Below are 18351 nucleotides of genomic sequence, written 5' to 3'. Positions count from 1 at the left end.
GCAGTAAGCCCAGAGCATCCATCCAGTACTGGCCTTCTCTACTCAGCCAGCATGCTCATGCATGGGGAAGAACTCCCAAGGGAAGTGGTGGGTTTGGGATGAAAGCTCAGCACCCCCTAGAAAGCCTGGCCTTACAGTCCCTTGCATCAAGAGGCGAAATAGCCCTAGCTTGTATCCACCCTGGGCAGGATGAGCTAGAATCCCTTATTCCCCACCTCTGCAAATGAAAAACAACCATATGAAAATTTAATTTTAAAAAATGCTGAGTGCCCAACAAGTCTCTCTTGAGATCAGTGGTCATTCCTGGGTATTGACAGTTAGGCCCTAAATATTAACGTACCAGCCCAACTTCAGACTTCTGTTTTGGGAATTGTTAGGCAGAATTCTTTCTGTTTCATTCCAAGCCTGTGTGTGTCAAAGACACTATAATAATAGCATGACTCACAGATTATTGATTCTTGTGGCTGTAGCCCTGCTAATACTGGGAAATATTTTTCATGTACTTTACCCCATCCTACTCAGATACTATTGCCCCCTCTCCTAACCTGACCAGGCTCCTGCTGATCCCTATACCCAGGTGCCACAGAAAGAACATATCTGCTAATAATTGTAGTCATACAAAAGTTCTGTTAATTCATCTGATCACATTGCATTGAGTGGGCCAGTCCTCAGCACTCCAGGAGAGAGATCACAGGAGTGCATAGGTGACCAGAACCGTGGAGCAGAGAGGCATTTATGGAGCAGTGCAAGAATTCCTGATAAAAAATAACTATTGCAAATAACTTGTTTGGTATAGTAAGTTATTTCAGACCTTGCTGTAGTCACACAGCAGAGTCCATCTACAAGAGAAGTCTCATAATACTTTCCAGCTTTCATTTGAGGGGCTCAAAGTGCTTCATGAACATTAACTCCTCCTCACAGGCTAGCGCTCCTGGGGGTAGGCAAGTACACCTCTACGTCGATATAACGTGACACAATATAACACCAATTCAGATATAACACGGTAAAGCAGTGCTCCGGGGGGCAGGGCTGAGCACTCCAGTGGGTCAAAGCCAGTTCAATATAATGCGGTTTCACCTATAACACAGTGAGATTTTTTGGCTCCCGAGGACCATGTTATATCGAGATAGAGGTGTATTGTCATCCCTGTGTTAGAGATGAGGAAGCTGAGAGTCTGAGGGATCAGGTGACATGCTCAGGATAATAAAAAGTGAGTCATGGCAGAGCTGGGGTTAGAACCCAAGTCCCTGACTCTCAGTTCCCTGCTGGAAGTACACAGATATTCCTGGATCTTGCTAAAACAATGAAGGGAACCTTAAACAGCAACAGCATGTCAGTCATGTGAAGCTTGTCAGGTTCTGTATTCTTATATGAATCAGTCCTTCTGAAAGGAGAAAGGGATTTCCCTGGCAATAAGGGAGTCTGGTGGTTCCTTTCCATCAAAAGTCTTCTGAGGGCTTGTTGGAAGAAAATCTGGTATTGCTGCTGCCAGGACAGACCCCTGCCTAAGAGATCAACAGCACAGTAGAAGGGATCTCCTTCATAACATGCTTTGTACCAAAAATGTTTCATTAACAATATAAAACAGGTGACCTGACTCACCCAAATTCTCCTCCTGATAGTGGTCACGCCTGTGACACTGCCCTTGCCTGCCAATGCATCCCCTGGATGAAGCAGGCTGGTGGAGAGAGTGAGTGTTCTGTGTGTCTGACTAGACTTGCTGCACTGTAAAGCTCGGGTTTGCTGTCAAATTATGAGAATGACCTTGGTGCGTTGTCACCTTTTTTTTTTTTTCATTCAAAAGTGTTTCCAGGACTTACAAGGTACACAAGGATCACTTCCTCTTTCACAGAAACTGTGTACACTTTAACTACTTACAACAGCAAGCATGGGATCACCATGCAGAAATTTGTTGCACACTTATACCCAATCATTTGATTGCTTAGAATGTATCCTTAGGGCTCCACTTTGGCCTGGAAATTTTGCAATTTCAAGCTGTCTTGTGAGACCCATAGTACAGATTTCCTGAGATGAGCTGGGCCTGGACTAAAATCCCACAAGAACAGCCTTTGTTTTTCCCATGTTCCTGCCCTCCTGTTGGAATCAGGAAGTATTAGGTACAAGGCCTTTTTTGTTTGGCTGGTTGTTGGGGTTTTTTGATGAAATGAACTTCACCAAAGTTTCAGATTGTTTGAGTTTGGAGTGAAAGTTCTGGTCAGTGCTGATTTTATTTCAACATCCCCAGGAAACATTTCTTATATCTTTATGGTTAAAAGTCTCCAGATGCTGTATGCAACCAGGATCTGCTTTAGCAAAGTAGGCACAGCTGTTTCTTGGCTGTATCCTGGCCAAATTCCAGTGTGGGCAATTACATTCCTCCTCCCAAAATTCCTCCTGTCATTGTCACAAGAGCAGCAATGCCAAACCCAGGCTTTCAAAAATCATGAGATCTCTAAAACAATGCGTATGGAGTTCTGTTGATTTGCCTGCTGGCTTTGGAAGCTTTAAGGATCATGTTTACAAGCTTTTCTCCACAACTGTGAGGGCTAGAATTTACTTTAAAAAATTACAAGCTGAGAGGCTGGTATATTCACACAATGCCAAGGCCTGTGGGGGTTAAGAAAAACATCAGCTAACACAAGACTTGTTATAAAATCATGAGACTTGGCAACACAGGTTTCTGGTAGGCTTCAGGCTGGTTCTCCAGCAGGGCCTTGGGCTGCTACACCCACATCTTGTATGCTGGGTTGCTTGGGAAGCGCTTGGTCTGGCCACAGCGGAGACATCCAGTGCCAGTTGCGGCATCTTCTCTGGAGCACCAGGGAGCTGACATTAGGGACCAGGAGGGCCGAGCAGGATTTGCAGATGGTTCTCTTCACTGACAAGTCCTGTTTCAGGATGAGCCTGTGACTGATGGTGCACTGCATGTGACAGTAGAACCGTGCCAGCTCCTGGTTCTCAGGATCTGGGCGAGGACGCAGTGAGCCGCCTGGTAGAGGAAGCTGAGCCTTTGGAAAGCCGCCTTGTCCTTCACCTGGGCCGACATCGCTGGAGGATGTGTGTCTCAGTCACCTGGAGACACCAGCAGCTGCAGCCTCTTCCTGCCCAATCCCCAGCTTTGTCAAAGAAGAATTTGGATGGCTGTGTGGAGAGCAGTTTCTGTTGTGACAGGACAATTATTTTTATGTTATTAAATGAATAATTCTCTTATATAACGTGCTGACAAGGGATGGATGAGAGGAACAGCTATTTGGTTGTGTAACTGATGCATTGGTTTGTGTACTGCACCTTTAAATCTACAGAGTTCTGCAGTCTACAGGGACAGGAGGTCATTTTGCTTTCATTGCTGTGCAGACTGACACAGAGGAGAGACACACTAGATGCTCTCTCATACAGACCTTACTGTTTTCTCATGTTTTGTTCACGTAATAGTAATTTAGAGGGAAAGTATAGGGTTGGGTTTTTGTATCTGGAAAAGCCAGAACCATAACTTGGCATTTTAGTGCCTGGGGTGAGCAAGTATATTTGCACCCTACAGTTTTTCATTATTTTTCTATCTCTCGCAGCTTTGCACACCAGGCATCTTCCCTGCTCGTGCCACCCTGGTTACAGCCCTGGGAAAAGCATACCTGGGTTCTCCTATGGCACCCCTCAGCTTTGTATCTGAGCACCATGCATCATTTGAGATTTGCTTGTCAGTAGATATGCCTCATGGGCAAAAATCTCTGCTGTAAGATTATCAAGTACAGAAGCAGTGTTACCAGCTCTCCGGATTTTGGGGGAGTATTTCCTAAAGCCCCAGCTCCTGGAATCATGTGAACCCATGAGACCCTCAGCTCTCATTTAAAAGTAAATTTCTTTGGGCTAGTCTACACTACTGCGCTACATCAGCACAGCTGCATCACTGTAGCATATCTGATGAAGATGCATTATGTTGACGAGGAGAGCATGTCCTGCTGACGCAGTGCAGTATAGACATCACATTAAGTCTATGTAATTTACATCATTGCTGGTGTGGAACCCATTTTGTGGACCAGTTATCTGGATTCTTAAAGTTATTTTGCCCTGGATAGGGGCCCAAATCAACAGGTGAAAGAGGCTCTGTTTTCAAGATCAAAGAGGGAACTACAAGCAAGAACTCACTGTCATCCATTAGCTACACTGGCATTCTGTCAGCATCTTTCCTCCTGAGCAGTTTTTACTGTTGCTAAATTGTTCTCCCAGCTGGTTTTTCACAGAGGATGTAAACTACATGGTGCATGTTAAAGGAGAAAAGAACATCTCAAATAGAGATGGGCCCGAGCTGTAATATTCATCTCTGGATATAGGGCTAACTCTTCCAAAATGCTGGGACCTTCAGATCTGACAATCTGGTTAAGCCCATCATAGAGATGGGGCCAGCTGTGAACTGGATTTGGATTCAAATTTCCCACAGTCTAGGGGATGCCTTGTTGATGACTTGTGGCTCTGGCCCATCTCTAGTTTCAAAGGAAATGTGATTACATTCAATATTTTGTTATTTAGACTTGGGAATTTATTGAAAATGAGGAACAGTGAGTGGAACTAGGAATTACTGTATCTGTCTCTTGATATGCTGCCCGCAGCTACAATAAAACTAGTTATGAAGGTCTCCACCCAGACAGTAACTTGCAGCACAGTTTTCAATTAAAGCACGCACACATTCAAAGGGAACTGGAAATCGTCCTAAATCAGGCTTTTCCATGTGTGCCTGGTTACAACTCTGGCTTTCAAAAGCAAAACAGGAAACTCATAAAGAAACTTTGAGGCTCAAGGGGTTAAATGAAATCCAACTCTCTCCTTTTCCTGTGCAGTAAGGATTAGTAACCAAACAGAAGCTGGGGAGAGGAGAGTGTTGGAGCCACTGATTGAGCTACAGAAGTGGGGAAGTGGACACGCAGCTGGGCTACAGGGTGGCTTTAGTGCCTCTAAACCTTACACTCACCTTCAAACAAACTGAGGCAGAAGGTAAGAGTTAGTTTTGCAATATGGGTCCCTTCTTTCCTCTCCTCTTCATCTCATTTGCCACTTGTCTATTTGTCTTTCCTTTGCTGTTTATGGGCTTTTTATTTCCAACTACTTTTTATCAGCCTGGCTACAGTTTAAAGGACAAGAGAGATGTTTGCTGAATGGAGTCCTGTGATTGCAAAATCAGATTTCCTGGCAGAGAGGGAAGACGACGCTCTATATATTCAGTGAATGTTAATCCCTGCTGCTCCCAACTCCCAAGTTAATTAGTCCAAGGGTTAATATAATCAAAATAGCCATTACTAACATTCTTGGGGGAGAGGGAAGAGGTATCAGTTAATGTTGGATGAGCCCAGGGGCTTGGTGCCTAAACAGATCCTGCCAGCATAAGTGTAGAAAGCAATATAAGTTTAGCAGGGCTTGTTTTGGTGTGAGAACTGTTACCAGTTTGTGGGAAAAGTAAGCCCAGTGATTAGGACGGTTAAGCTGCGGAACCAGTGGATCCCTGTACCTATTGGCAATTAATAATCAAATAACCATTACTATGGGAGACAGCTGTATGGATTGAAGGAGCACCTGCCTGTTTCCAGAGGAAGTGTGTGTCTATAGTGATCATTACACACTCATTTCACCTGTCCAGAACATAGACCTGATCCTGCAGACCTCTTCTCAAGCAAGTAGTCCCACCAAAGCCAGTGCAAGGAAGGGTTTGCAGGATCAGGACCCACTCTGACATCTTTTGTGGTTTTCCTGTTGCTAAACAAGTGAACATGTCAGCTGAGAAGGCTACTTTGGGAGCTCACTCTGAGAAAGAGATGGTAAAAGGATGGCTAGTGTTGTGACAAGTGCTGTGCTAAATCTAAAGGCACAGGATTTACAAAGTGCCCTGGTATTCTCTGGGGTGGGGCCAGCTCCTCTAAAGGACTTACACAGCTCAGAAAACCCGCATGGCTGTCAGCATGGAGTTCCCAAGATCAGGAGGTACAAGACTTGGTATAGGACATGGGGAGGGGGAGGAAGGCTGGCGGAGGTCTGTTTGTAAAGCTTGATTAAAAGTTTTTGTACCTCTGTACTCAGTGATCTTGGAAATTTTTGCACTACCTTTAGATTGTACACTCCCCATTTCTACATTGCAACAACACAGAGCCCTTCAGCAAGATTGTCTGTAGACAGCCTTGGGATTCATACTCCCCTTCCTCTCTGTACTTTGATAGATGTGATCCCCTCTCTTTCTGTAATGCTTTTTGATCCTAGAGTGTTTCATAAATGGTATAGACACAGGTCCAGTGAAATGCAGCTGTTTCTGGAGTGGAGGGCAGCAAGCAAGAGCACAGCCCACTGTACAACAGTGTGTATGGTGGGTAGTGTTGTCCAGGGATAGCAGGACAAACACTCTGCTCTTATAGAAAGTGCTTGGGGATTTTTAATGCCTACCAAAACGATACAGGGCTATGGATTTTAAAGGGATAGTAACTTAAATATAATTTAAAAAGAGAAATTGCTTTACCTACATTACTAAAACAGATTAAAATGAACATTAAAAAAATTAAATGAAAATTTCCACTATAGATGTTCTGTGTTTACTTTATTATTTCTCTCTGGCTGGACAATGAAGAGATGTTAGATTTCCCCCCCCACCACCTTTTTTTTTAAGTCATTTTCATTCTCAGATTTTCATGCAACAGCACAGACCTGTGCTGATGACACTGCAGGGAGATGTTTTGTTTCTAAAATCTGATTCCATCAGATTTGTAATGTTTCTGATGGTCTTCAGTTTTGTAAAAGTACCTTTTTTTCCCTTCCTCCCCAAAAAAGCCTCTAACAACGAAAAGTTTGGGGCCAAATTTGCTTTTACAATGACACTGTAAGGTTGTACTGCCTCCATACAGTAAATTGTGTGGAACCTGATGTACATACATCAGATGGATAAAGGCCTGAGTTAACCCCCCTGATATTGGAGACTCTGATTCTATAGAATCTACACATTTCAAACCTTCAAACCTTATTACGACTAGGCTAATAAGACATCCCCTGTAAATGTAACCTGTGAGACAGAACTCCTGTGTGACCCAAGTGGATTTGTGGCAAATGCCAAGCAGGGGTGCAAAATTTTGTCGCTAGGTCTCTCCACATTCTCTCTCTCTCTCTCTCTATCTCCCCTTAATAGTTTTAAAAAAAATTGAATTTGTTTGCTTTTAAAAATAAGCTGTAAATGACTCTCTCTCTCTAAATAGAAGGACGGCAGCTCTGAGGCTGGGATGCAGCATCAGACAGAAGTTAGAGACTGGATAACCTGAAATGTTGTTGTTTTATAAGCTAGGTGCCTTCTGATGCAGTCTGTGTGTTTCTGGTTTCGGCTCACCCCTTTTTGGGTCCAGGTGTTTATCAAGTGTGATGCAAGTGTTCTGCAGTGTCAGTTCATCTGGTCATTAAAGGGTTAGCTATCTCATAAGATATGAACGTGGACTCAGCTGGAGTGCATGTGAGTAGCTGTGTTCCAATTTGCTTGATGTGCTAGAAAAGGTGATACTTTGTTGCTGCCTTTGTGCTTTAGTCTAGAGACCCAGCTGCTCTGTAGAGGAATTTGGGAATTTTTTTATTATTATCAACACTTTAATTATGGTATTGCCCAAAGGCACTAATCTGGATTGAGGCCCTGCTGTTCTAGGTGCTGTGCAAAACATAAAAAAGAGATAATCCCTGTCCTGAAGGGTTTACTCATTAGGCTGCTGATGGTTATCTCACTCTTTAGAGTCCTTGTGTAAAATAAGCACTTCGTTAAAGAAACCAAGTCTGTGCTTTGAGATTCTTCAGAGCACAGCGTGTGGAAATAGTAAGTTTCATAAAAAAATGAGCTGTTTCTGTGAATAAGAATAACATCTGGCATTACAGTACCTAGGATGGGATTACAAGCTTTATCAATCCTCTCCTTTTAAGCTGTAGGCTCATCACCACTTGGGATCAAGAGGAATAATTTTTCTCCCAGAGGCATAATACTGCTTTAGCATGAGCTGGAATGGCTTCACTGCAATGTTATAGCCCTATAACCCGAACCAGGGGTGTGGGCAGGGTGGCCATAGTCCTCACACTTTTTAACATGGGCATACTAGTCTCAGGCAGGCTGTCAGAGGCTGCACTTTGCGGCAGGGGAGCTGAGAAGATGATCAGCTCCCCTGCCTGCCAGTGGCACCTGCCTCTTCCTGGTGGAGGGGCTGAGGTGGGCCTTAGCGCCCCGCCTCCCCCATGGGGACCTGCCTCCTGCTCCTCCTCTTCCCCTGAAGCCCTGGCCAGGCCAGAAGCTGAAGCTGGGCTGTGGTAAGAGCTGCTCAGGTAACCCAGGCTGCTGTGGGGAGCCCTGGACCCTCCACCTGCTTTGGGCAGTGTGCACCCAGGGGCAGGGACCTGAGCTGGGGGCTGCTCTCCAGCCCCCTGCCCAGAGCAGGTGGAGGATCTGGGGCTGCCTACAGTGGCACTGGCTCCCTGGGCAGCTCTTACCATGGCCTGGCTCCAGCTATCTGGCCTGGCTAGGGAGCGGGGCCCCAGGGAAAAGGGGAAGAGCAGGTGGTGGCAGGACCTTTGGGGGAAGAGGAGGAGCAGGGTTGAGACATAGCTCTGGCTCTGGTGGTCAGCCCACTTCTATGCAGGTTCCGGCGCTCCTGACCCAAGCCCTGTGGCCTGAGTCAGTTGGCAGCTGTGGGTCTTTTATTACAGTGTAGATGTGGATTCCTTTGAAGCATCCAATACTGGTTATGGTTAATGGCAGGATACTGATGCTAGATGGACGACTGGTCTGAGACAGTACATCCATTCCTAAATCCTTAAAGGTGTCCCTTAATCCTGAGGGATTTACACACTGTTCTGTGAGGGTCTCAGAGCCGTCTCCTATTGTAATCTTTGTTCTGCAGGAGTTCATTATGTGTATATCCACCCACAGTTGGTCTCTTATTTGACTCCATTATTGGATTATACCAATAGTCCATCTAAATCCAGTATCCTGTTTCTGGCAGTGACTAAAAGGCATCTCTGGTTTCTGAAGAGGGGTATATATGAATGGAACTGGATGCTTAACTACACATGTGCTCGTGCATATGTACACACCATGTGGTTCCTGCTCACTCACGCAAATGCACAAACACACTCAACATGCAAACGTATGATGTTGTCTGGAAAAACTGTACCACCCATGGATTGTTTATTTTGCTACTTAGTTCTTAGAGCAGTGACTGCTGTGCTCTGGCTGCTACTGGGGAAGCACGGTGATGGGTCTTTGCAGAACAAACAGCAGGTTTATTTTTAGATGACACAGTTATAATTTTTCTCTGATCATACAGTCCCATATGCGCTTCCTTTCATATCACACTGCAGTGCCAGGAGTGATCACACACTCATAAAGCTATTTTTTTTTTAAGCTAATTTTTAGCAGCTGCTGAGAGGTGCTGGGCTGGCAGCCCTGGAGATGGAAGCTGTTTCTCCTAGCACAGGTACTGCCTCTTAACTGTTTTTAGTGGAGTCAAAAGGATTTTTCAGTTCTGCTAGCTTTCATCTCCTCCCACTTACACAGCAATGTAAAACTGGTGTAACTCCATTTACTTCATCAGACATACTTCTGATTTACATCACTAAGGGAGAGGAAACTTGGGCCCCACAGGTGCAAAGAGAGAGAGAAAACTGTGAAGATTATTTTAAAGTTTACACTTGAAGTACTATTACAATACTTGTATGGTTGAGAAAATTGTCTTGTTGTTGGGGAGGGAGGAATAGTTTAATTGGAGGTAATTACCCAGGATCTAACTCCAGTTAGCTTCTCAATAAGTTTCCTAAAGTTAAGTGTGTTAACCAGAGCCAGCTAACAAGTTTTTAAACATCACTGTCTTTGTCCACATTCAGTGCTAGTGTTTAAAATCATGTTAGTTAATATACATAAGCTAAAACTTTTAAAACACCACTCATTTTCCTAATCTATCCAAACCCCAAATTAATGACCCATAGCAGTATTAGAATATAAATGCAAGTCTTTAGCTAGTCCTTTTCATTCTTCTTTTTAATGCTTAGGATTTCTTAATTTTAATTCTCATCATGTATGTTCTGTCTGTCTGTCCTGTTGTGGCTTGTGGCAACATTAGCTGTCTAGATTTTTTTTACATGAGGCAATGTAATAGAGACTTAATCAACATTGTGTAGTCAGTGAGATTACTAAACTACAAGTTATAATTAAATCTTTAAAAAAATAAAGGTTTGTAATGGAACCCTGGTTACAACCTTAACTATGGAAGGCTTTCTGCAGAGGGCTAAATCTGAACAGATAGCTTAGCGTCTGCCTATTACTATCCTCATGAAATATTGCATTTTTCCTTGTAATGGAACATTACAGGCTGGGACAACCACCACCTCTTCTCTGATGCACAAGACATACCTACAAATGTGTTCAATCTACATCACTAATGTTACTGTGCTATGAATTTCATGGGGTGGGAAAGACACAAATGTGCAATTTCTGCAAAGACATAGCCTCATCTCGCATTGCCATCCCACCCCTTGGCTGGGTGTGGGAGGGTGAAGGCTCACTGTAGAATCCTCTTGGTCAGGAGGTGCCAGAATCTGACCTTGCTGTTGTAGTTGATGATTTTTCAGTTTCTCTTTTCACAATCCCTACGTGGTGGGATTGAAACAAGCTTCTTGTCTGCCTGTCCACCCCGGTTCCTGACTCACAGGTCCAACAGTGTCTGCCATGAGTTACTCTTGTTCAATTCTCCTAAAGTTCTGCCAAGCTTGGCATTGTTGTAAGAGTCCCTTGTGATAATAGGGCCCACCTAAGCTGGCCACGTCAGTGATCTAGATATGATTATATGTCCGTAATGAACAGTGCCCCAGATCTCACCATCTCTCTCTCCCAAATTACAGGGGACTTAGGTGTCAGAGTGACAGGGTAGTGACTGGAGACCTCAGTACTAATTGGATCAGAAGCTTGTCTAGGTGTCTTGATTTAGTTCTCAGTCCTTAATGCAAAACCACAAACATAGCTTTACTCACAGGGCTGAAATTGCCAGGCATGGTTCAGATCGCAGTAGAAGTGCATTGGCATAGCTGTAGGGGCGGACAGGACTGGAATAGCATGAGGTGCTGCAGGTCAGGATTGAGGTGTGTTAGCAGAGCTGGACAGGTTCCCAATTGGAAAAGCAGGCAATGTTGCAGGTTGAAATTAAGTATGTTGAGAGCTGTGCAGGGAAACTTACAACGCACTTGCACTCAACCATGAAGTAAGAGAGTGCTCTTACTGTTACTGCTTCATCAATGTCTTATTTTAAGGTCAGAATTCACCTCAAATCTAAAAACACAACAACTTCATTTAAGAAAAAAGTTACAGCTGAAAGCATGTTTCAGTGATGACTAATACAAAAATAAAATTACTTTCTTAGAATCCTGAACCTCTTTACAAAAGGTCAAACATTAACAAGTGTGGAAATGAAGAGTTAGGGGATCCAGCCAGTTCCCCACTGCCATGTAAACCTTTCTCAAGCACCCAAGTCACCCCACTTTTTATCCTCTGGTCTCCTAGTCATGCTCCATCCCTCCATTCTCTCCTAGCATCTCCAGCCAGTTTATATGTATAAACATTTTAAAATTTTAAACGTTGCTTTGTATTCAGATTAAAAATAGCTCTGTCTGAGTGTGTCCCAGGACTTAGCTGCAGGTAACAGGAGAGTGGGGAGGGAAACACCATACAACATCCTGCCACTTTAACACACGCTTGCTCGTTTTCTATACAGAGTATTTCTCCATCTTGGTTCAAAGGGAGTCAGGACCAGGGTTTGCTTCGGCTTGGTCAAAAACAAAGAGAGAAATGTCAATTGAAGGACAGTTGGCTTTAGGCAGGGGAGAAAAGAAACAGCCATTAAGTTAATAAATCTCTTGGACCCAGTTTAATCCTCCTGTCTAAGGCAGAGGATCAGTTTCTCAGTGCTTCCTGGCTTGGTCCTCAGACCTTCCCAACCCTCTTTCCAGCCAGGGGAGAGCTAACCCTCATAGACCTTCTCCTGGCCTCTTTATATCGCTGCTGTAGTGAGCCACTAGTTGCCTACCTCTGTATAGGACGTGTTCACCCCATCTCATGCTGTTCGGGTTATATCTCTAATTCCTATACTAATCCCACCATAAATCCTAAAAAAGGAACCTGATTCTCCCTGGCAAGGCCAGCAAACCAAAAAATAAAATAAAATGTGGAGTTGAGCCATATTGGAGATAGGGTGAGTAAAACAACAGTTAGGAACATTTTAAGAAAATAAACAGGGAAAATTTTAAGACATCATAGGCCAGATCCTCTGTTTATGTAAACTTTCAGCTATGACTAAACCACCTTAGGAATCAAGCTCCATAATTTAAAATATCCCTTTCTGATTTGTTGGTTGGTTGGTATGTTTCTTGGTTGTAGGTTTGGTTTTTTGTTTTTTTTTTCCTTCCCCTCCGTCCCTCTTCCAGACTTCCCAGAAAATCTGTCCTTGCATAGAATCTTCAAGGGACCTTGAGAGGTCATCTAGTCCAGTCTCTTGCCTCAGGGCAGGACTAAGTATTATCTAGAACATCCCTGACAGGTGTTTGTCTAACCTGCTCTTAAAAATCTCCAGTGATGGAGATTCCACAACCTCCCTAGACAATTTATTCCAGTGCTTAACTATCCTGACAGTTAGGAAGTTTTTCTTAATGTCCAACCTAAATCTCCTTTGCTGCAATTTAAGCCCATTGCTTCTTGTCCTATCCTCAGAGGTTTAGAAAAACAATTTTTCTCCCTCCTCCTTGTAACAACTTTTTATGTACTTGAAAACTGTTATCATGTCCCCTTTCAGTCTTCTCTTTTCCAGACTAAACAAACCAAATTTTTTCAATCTTCCCTCATAGGTCATGTTTTCTAGTCTCTTGTCTGGACTTGTACCATGTAAAGCAGAACCAGGCACTGCTGTCTGTCCAATGATTTTTTGAAAAGATATAGTTTAAAAAGAGAGAGAGAGAGAGAGAGAGAGAGATAGATGGGGAAACCATTTTGAAAAGCAGCTGTCTAAATTGTGTCAGCCATTTCCTCAAGTCCAAAAGAGCATGGTGTGCAGTGACCCATCCCGAGCTCCTATGGCCTCATTTGCACATGCAGATATGATTTTTGAACAAGCAGTTTAGGCACCCATAGAACTGGGGTAAAGGTGCCCAGGATTCCACATGAAGCTATAAATTGGACCGAGGCTGTGTTAGAACATAGACCTGAGCTTGCTGAAAGGTTTGAGTTTAGAGTTTGCAATAAAATGAGATTCACAGAGTTTCTAGTTTCCATTGCCACAGTGTCACACTGGTGTTGTCAAAGCTACTGTGGAGGTACAGCTACAGTGCGGACTATCAGCTCTTTCCAGGCCTCCTAAATGCTAGCAATGGGCAAACCTCAAAATCTTCAGCATTGGGTAGTTCAATATTAAACCTGAGAGTCTGGATGCTTATCCCAGCATTCTTGGGACTGCACAGCTGGGCTGCACATTTCACCAGTGCTTCTCATGAAATTGGTGGGATCTCATTCTGGCCAGGCTGGATTCAAACCAAGGAGCCCCTCTTAGTATTCTGGCACTTCTGCTTCCAGGCCCACCCTTTCAAATCTCAAAAAGCGTCAGGTTGGGGCTAAGCTTTCCATATTCGGCCCTTCACTCAAACTCTTGTATCCTGGTGCAGCTGATATGGGGCAAATTTTTTAAACTTGGGTGCCTAACTCTAGAAACCTGATTCCATATGAGGCATCTAAATAAATGTAGGCACCTGACAATTCCTGTTGACTTCAAAGGCAGCTGCAGGTGGTAAGCACCTCTCCAAAATCAGGCAAGATCTTTAGATGCCTAAATATGGATTTTAGACAGCCAAATTTGAAGATTTTAGACATGCAAGATCACCTCCTGTATTCTAAGACCCTGATCCTGAAACTCCTCCAAATCAAACAGGGTGAGTCAGATGCAGAAAGAATCTTTAACCTGGGAATTTCCTGGTTTTGATTGGCTGAAGTCAGAACATTATTATTTTAAATACCTTTTTTAAAAAAACCCTATATATGTTGTATGCATAAATAGGTGGATGGGAGGACAAGAAACAGCATGTGTTTCCCTCTCCTGTCCCCTCTTCTCCATGCCCTGTGATGGTGTTCTCATTATGCCAAAGGCAAGCTTAGGAGAAACGCTGGGGATCAGTAATTACATGCTGGGTTTCTGTGGAGGATAATTTCAGTCTTTAAGTTGCCTTGATTTGTCTGGGATACGTAGTGACAAACTACCTTTTACTTGCCTTTGGTTTCAGTCCATCCCCTTTTCCTGTTGAGTCTCTTTCACTCCATGGTCCCTTCCATCAGATCTCTCACCAGACCAGCTTGCCCCTTCCATCCCTGACCTGTGCTCCACAGAGAGTTCTAGCCAGGAAGGAGCAAGAACCCAGCAGTTCTGATCAGTGTTCTCTTTATTCCACAGAGGAAGATGAAGAACTTGTTCCTCCTGCTCATGCTAACTATGATGTCACTTCCTGCATCTTCAGTAAGTTAAGCACCTTTTCTCAAAAGTGGCTGCTACCAGGGATGGCACGAAACTTGGGGTAGAGGGTTTCAACTTTTGGCAGCCAAAGTGTTTGTAGAGAACTTGGGGTAATGGGTGTCCTGCTTGAAAATGGCTACATACATGCACTTGAAGAAGTTACTACTTGACTGACGTACACTTTATGTTGTATCTGTCCTCCATGTCTCCACCAAGGAGATAGTGGTACACACGCATGCTAGTCATTGCATTAGAAAGTCTATGAGCTAGTTGAGTGTGTTACACAATCTCTCCCTGCTAGCTGTTAACACAATATGGCTCAAAACCAGCAGCCTTGGCCAAAAAAGAGCCAAAAAAGTTCATCCCATATGAGCAACGCACCACGCTGTCCTATGAAGCAGGAGAATCTCTGGAGGATGGCTTTATGCTGCTTGTCTCTGATATTAGACACTGTGTCCTAAAGTCAGTAACTTCTCTTGGCAGAATGTGTAATGAATGGAAATGGTGGTGCATCTGTAGAGAAGGGGAAGTTTAACAATCTGTCCTTAAGTGCCTCTGTGGTGTGAGAGCCATATTGGATGCTGGAACTGCCCAGCTAGGGAGGTGTGAGGAGATGCAGTTGAACAGTAGAGAGAGGAATGGAAGCACCCACGCATTCAGATGGGTCATTCCTAGTTCCTTCCATGACAGATTAAAGGCATGACTCCTCATAGTCATCAAGGGAATTTCATGCTTAATTTGCCTCACATGACATTAAAAATTTCCCTCCCCCATTTGTGATTCCTGTAGTCACAGAGATCAGTGAGAATTTGAAAATATCTGTATTGGAAGGTGCACTTAAACATTTTGCAGGAGGAACAGTTTTTCTTTTATGAGAGGTATTGTGTCTTTAAAATGGTGGAGCTCTGTTACTCCTCTTCTGATGTAGTCAGAGCTAATCCCAGAGCAGCCCTGCTGTTGAGGCAGGAACCCTTGTTTTGTGTTCACTGTTGAACAAGTTGCATGTAGCATAGAAGTCAGGTGAGATGGTTGTATTTGAATAAAGGTAATTCACCCTTCAGCCTTGCCAGAGCAGTATGGACCTCTGGAGTCAATGGTACTCCAAAAGGGGCTTAAAGGACTGTCCAGTGACATGGCAGCATGAAAAAAAAACTAACCGTCATGTGTGGGCTTCACTGTAGACACAGTAACTCTTCTGTTGTAAACTGTTCTCAACCTTTTGCCTAGAAATACAGAAGTTTTTCTGATGAATCAGAGCATAGGCAACTGTCATTGCTGGAGGCTATGACATTTTGTGTTATACAAACACACAATGTTCTGTCCAGGGTTGAGTAACAAACCAGGGCCCTTGGACACACATCTGGATAAACACCTCTAATCACTTCTGTCAGGCACATCTCTTCCAATGGGCCATAAAACAGCTAATAGGATACTGCTAATGTTCCTTCTTCTATAGAAGCCCCAGGTCAAAAGTCCATGCTGTTCCAGCTGACACTGGGTTTTTGCTATTCTAAAAGAGCCCAAATTTAGAACATTTCCCTACTAGGTGCCAGAAAGATAGAACTTTAGGAGTTACCTTCACATTTGCTGGAAATCTAACCAAGGAAATGAATTAAAACCTCTCAATGTGTAGCCTTTTGGAAGGGGCTAGCTCACAGAAAGTAAATCCCCAATACATAAGCATACTTTTGCTGCTATATAATTTAATAATAATATTTTACCTCTTGAAACCTATTTCCATGCTTCACATACGTCATAAGTGACAGGTACCTGTCCTTACCTAGTCTCAAATCCAACATGTCCATATTATTGTCCACTCTGCTCAGAATAAATGCAGGATTGGAAGAGATGGTATACTGCAGGGCAGAACTGAGATATATTGACAAAACTCTGAGAGGACCCAGAGCTGGAATAGCAGGGGCATTGGCAGGTCAGCTTGATAGGAACTTACAGATATAATATAAATATAAAATGGAGATATACCTATCTCATAGAACTGGAAGGGACTCTGAAATGTCATCAAGTCTATCCCCCGGCCTTTACTAGGCAGGACCAATTTTGCCCCAGATCCTAAGTGGCCCCCTCAAGGATTGAGCTCACAACCCTGGTTTTAGCAGGCCAATGCACAAACCACTGAGCTAGCTCTTACAGAGCTACTTATAGAGTTCCTACCACTGCTTAGTGGGAAATGTGCTAAGACTGAAAACATTGTTGGGGTGTCAAATCAGTAAAGAGGTCCATTGCCAGAGTTGTGTAGAGGATTGAATAACAGGGATGATGCAGCTCAGCTGGAGGGGCTCTGGGAGAGCTATATGTAAGAGGCTTGCGCTGTGTCTGCTTGCGCTGTATTTGCCTTTAATTCTTTCATGGATGATAAAATGAATAAAATTAATTCCTCTGCCTCCCACACCAGTGCCCAAAAAAGAATCTACATGTCCTGCCCTGCTCCCACAGTGTCATTGGCTGATAGCTATGATTCCCCAACTGAATGGGCTAGTATATGACAGCAAACCCCTTATGGCTTAGTGGATTAACAGTATGAGGAGAAGTGCATAAGGAGGATGTGTGCAGGGGTGCTGAAAAGGGTATATACGGACACAGGGATTATGCCCCCACTCCCCTTATTAGTAGCTGTGAATGTTGTGGAAAATGCAGCTGTCTCAGCTCTGAGAACAGTGAGTGGAGGTTGATGAATCACATCATGGGGCCGAATCTGCTCTCACGGAAGTCAGTCAGAGTTTGAACACTGACATGATTGAGAGTAGGATTGGGCCCAGTGTATTCCAAAATTGAGCATGTGCACACGCAAATTTACAAAACGTTCTACAGAAGGTACAGTCTGCTGGCTTCTGAAATTCCCTGCCCTCATTGAATGGGAGGGGAATCTGGGAAGAAGACCTTCTGATAATGAACCACATGCCCCAAAGGACACATGCTGCCTGGCTACACTGATTGGGACCACTTCCATGTGATGACATTGCCTTAACAAACTGCCTTCAGTGGAGGTGGATCGAGAGCATGGACTTTGCAACGATACAGACTGATAATGATAATGCACATATAGAAATCAACTGGGTGTGAGCTGCAGGCAGGGGTGTGTGAATATGTGTGTGTGCCTGCTTGTGAACAGGACTCCTTTAAACTAATTTGATTGAAGGGTGAGTCCTAGTGGCTGCTCTTTTCCTTCTCCTCTTCCTTTTTGTGTTCCTGTTTTAGTCTGGAGTGGGCAATTTTTTTAATTTTAATGACATCAACTGTCAGATCAGGGAAAGCCCAGATAACTGAGTGGGGAGGTGCTGGCATAGGTGAAAACTGAGAATTTTGTCTGGGTCCAGCCTCAGCAGGGTGTCAGATTTGTGGCCAGAGTGAGCTGCAGATTTAGCTGCTGCCTGCAATAGGCAGCACTGAGGAGGAACTCAGATGCACTGATTGCCTGCAGCACCCAGCTGGCTAATATGAGTTTATCTCCCAATGCTCCATCCTCAGTGGCACCCGCTGTCCCAGGCTTTGCCTCCCCTCCTCGCCAGCCAGAACATGCTGGTACAGTAGTTTCCCCAGGAACGGAAATTAGTGGGAGTGTCAGGGCCAATGAGATATATAAAAGAGATATGAATAAAGTAAATGTAAAGTAAACCATCATGGGATAAGAGGGAAGTCCTCTCATGGATCAGTAACTGGTTAAAATATGGGAAACAAAGGGTAGGAATAAATTATCAGTTTTCAGAATGGAGAGAGATAAATAGTGGTATCCCAGAGGGGTCGGTGCTGGGACGATTACTGTTCAACATACTCATAAATGATCTGGAAAAATGGGTAAACAGTG

At 43.9% G+C, this 18351-nt stretch overlaps 1 protein-coding gene and 1 pseudogene across 1 annotated transcript in view; one reads left to right on the top strand and one right to left on the bottom strand.

Moving 5' to 3' along the window:
- Window positions 1–2647: 2647 nt before the first annotated feature.
- LOC115651157 lies at window positions 2648–3111 on the bottom strand (annotated as a pseudogene).
- Window positions 3112–4897: 1786 nt separating this feature from the next.
- The window catches only part of PAPLN (papilin, proteoglycan like sulfated glycoprotein), an 82195-nt gene continuing 68741 nt past the window's right edge, over window positions 4898–18351 (top strand). Inside the window, exons 1-2 of the mRNA XM_030559631.1 lie at window positions 4898–4986; window positions 14469–14531. Of these exons, the coding sequence (XP_030415491.1) occupies window positions 14475–14531 (57 nt within the window). The 5' untranslated portion in view covers window positions 4898–4986; window positions 14469–14474. The remainder of the gene's footprint in view (window positions 4987–14468; window positions 14532–18351) is intronic.

The sequence above is a fragment of the Gopherus evgoodei genome, chromosome 4 (genome assembly GCF_007399415.2).
Source record: "Gopherus evgoodei ecotype Sinaloan lineage chromosome 4, rGopEvg1_v1.p, whole genome shotgun sequence".
NCBI classification, from domain to species: Eukaryota; Metazoa; Chordata; order Testudines; family Testudinidae; genus Gopherus; species Gopherus evgoodei.
Note: the sequence above shows the minus strand (reverse complement) of the source record. Positions and strands in the feature narration are given on the sequence as shown.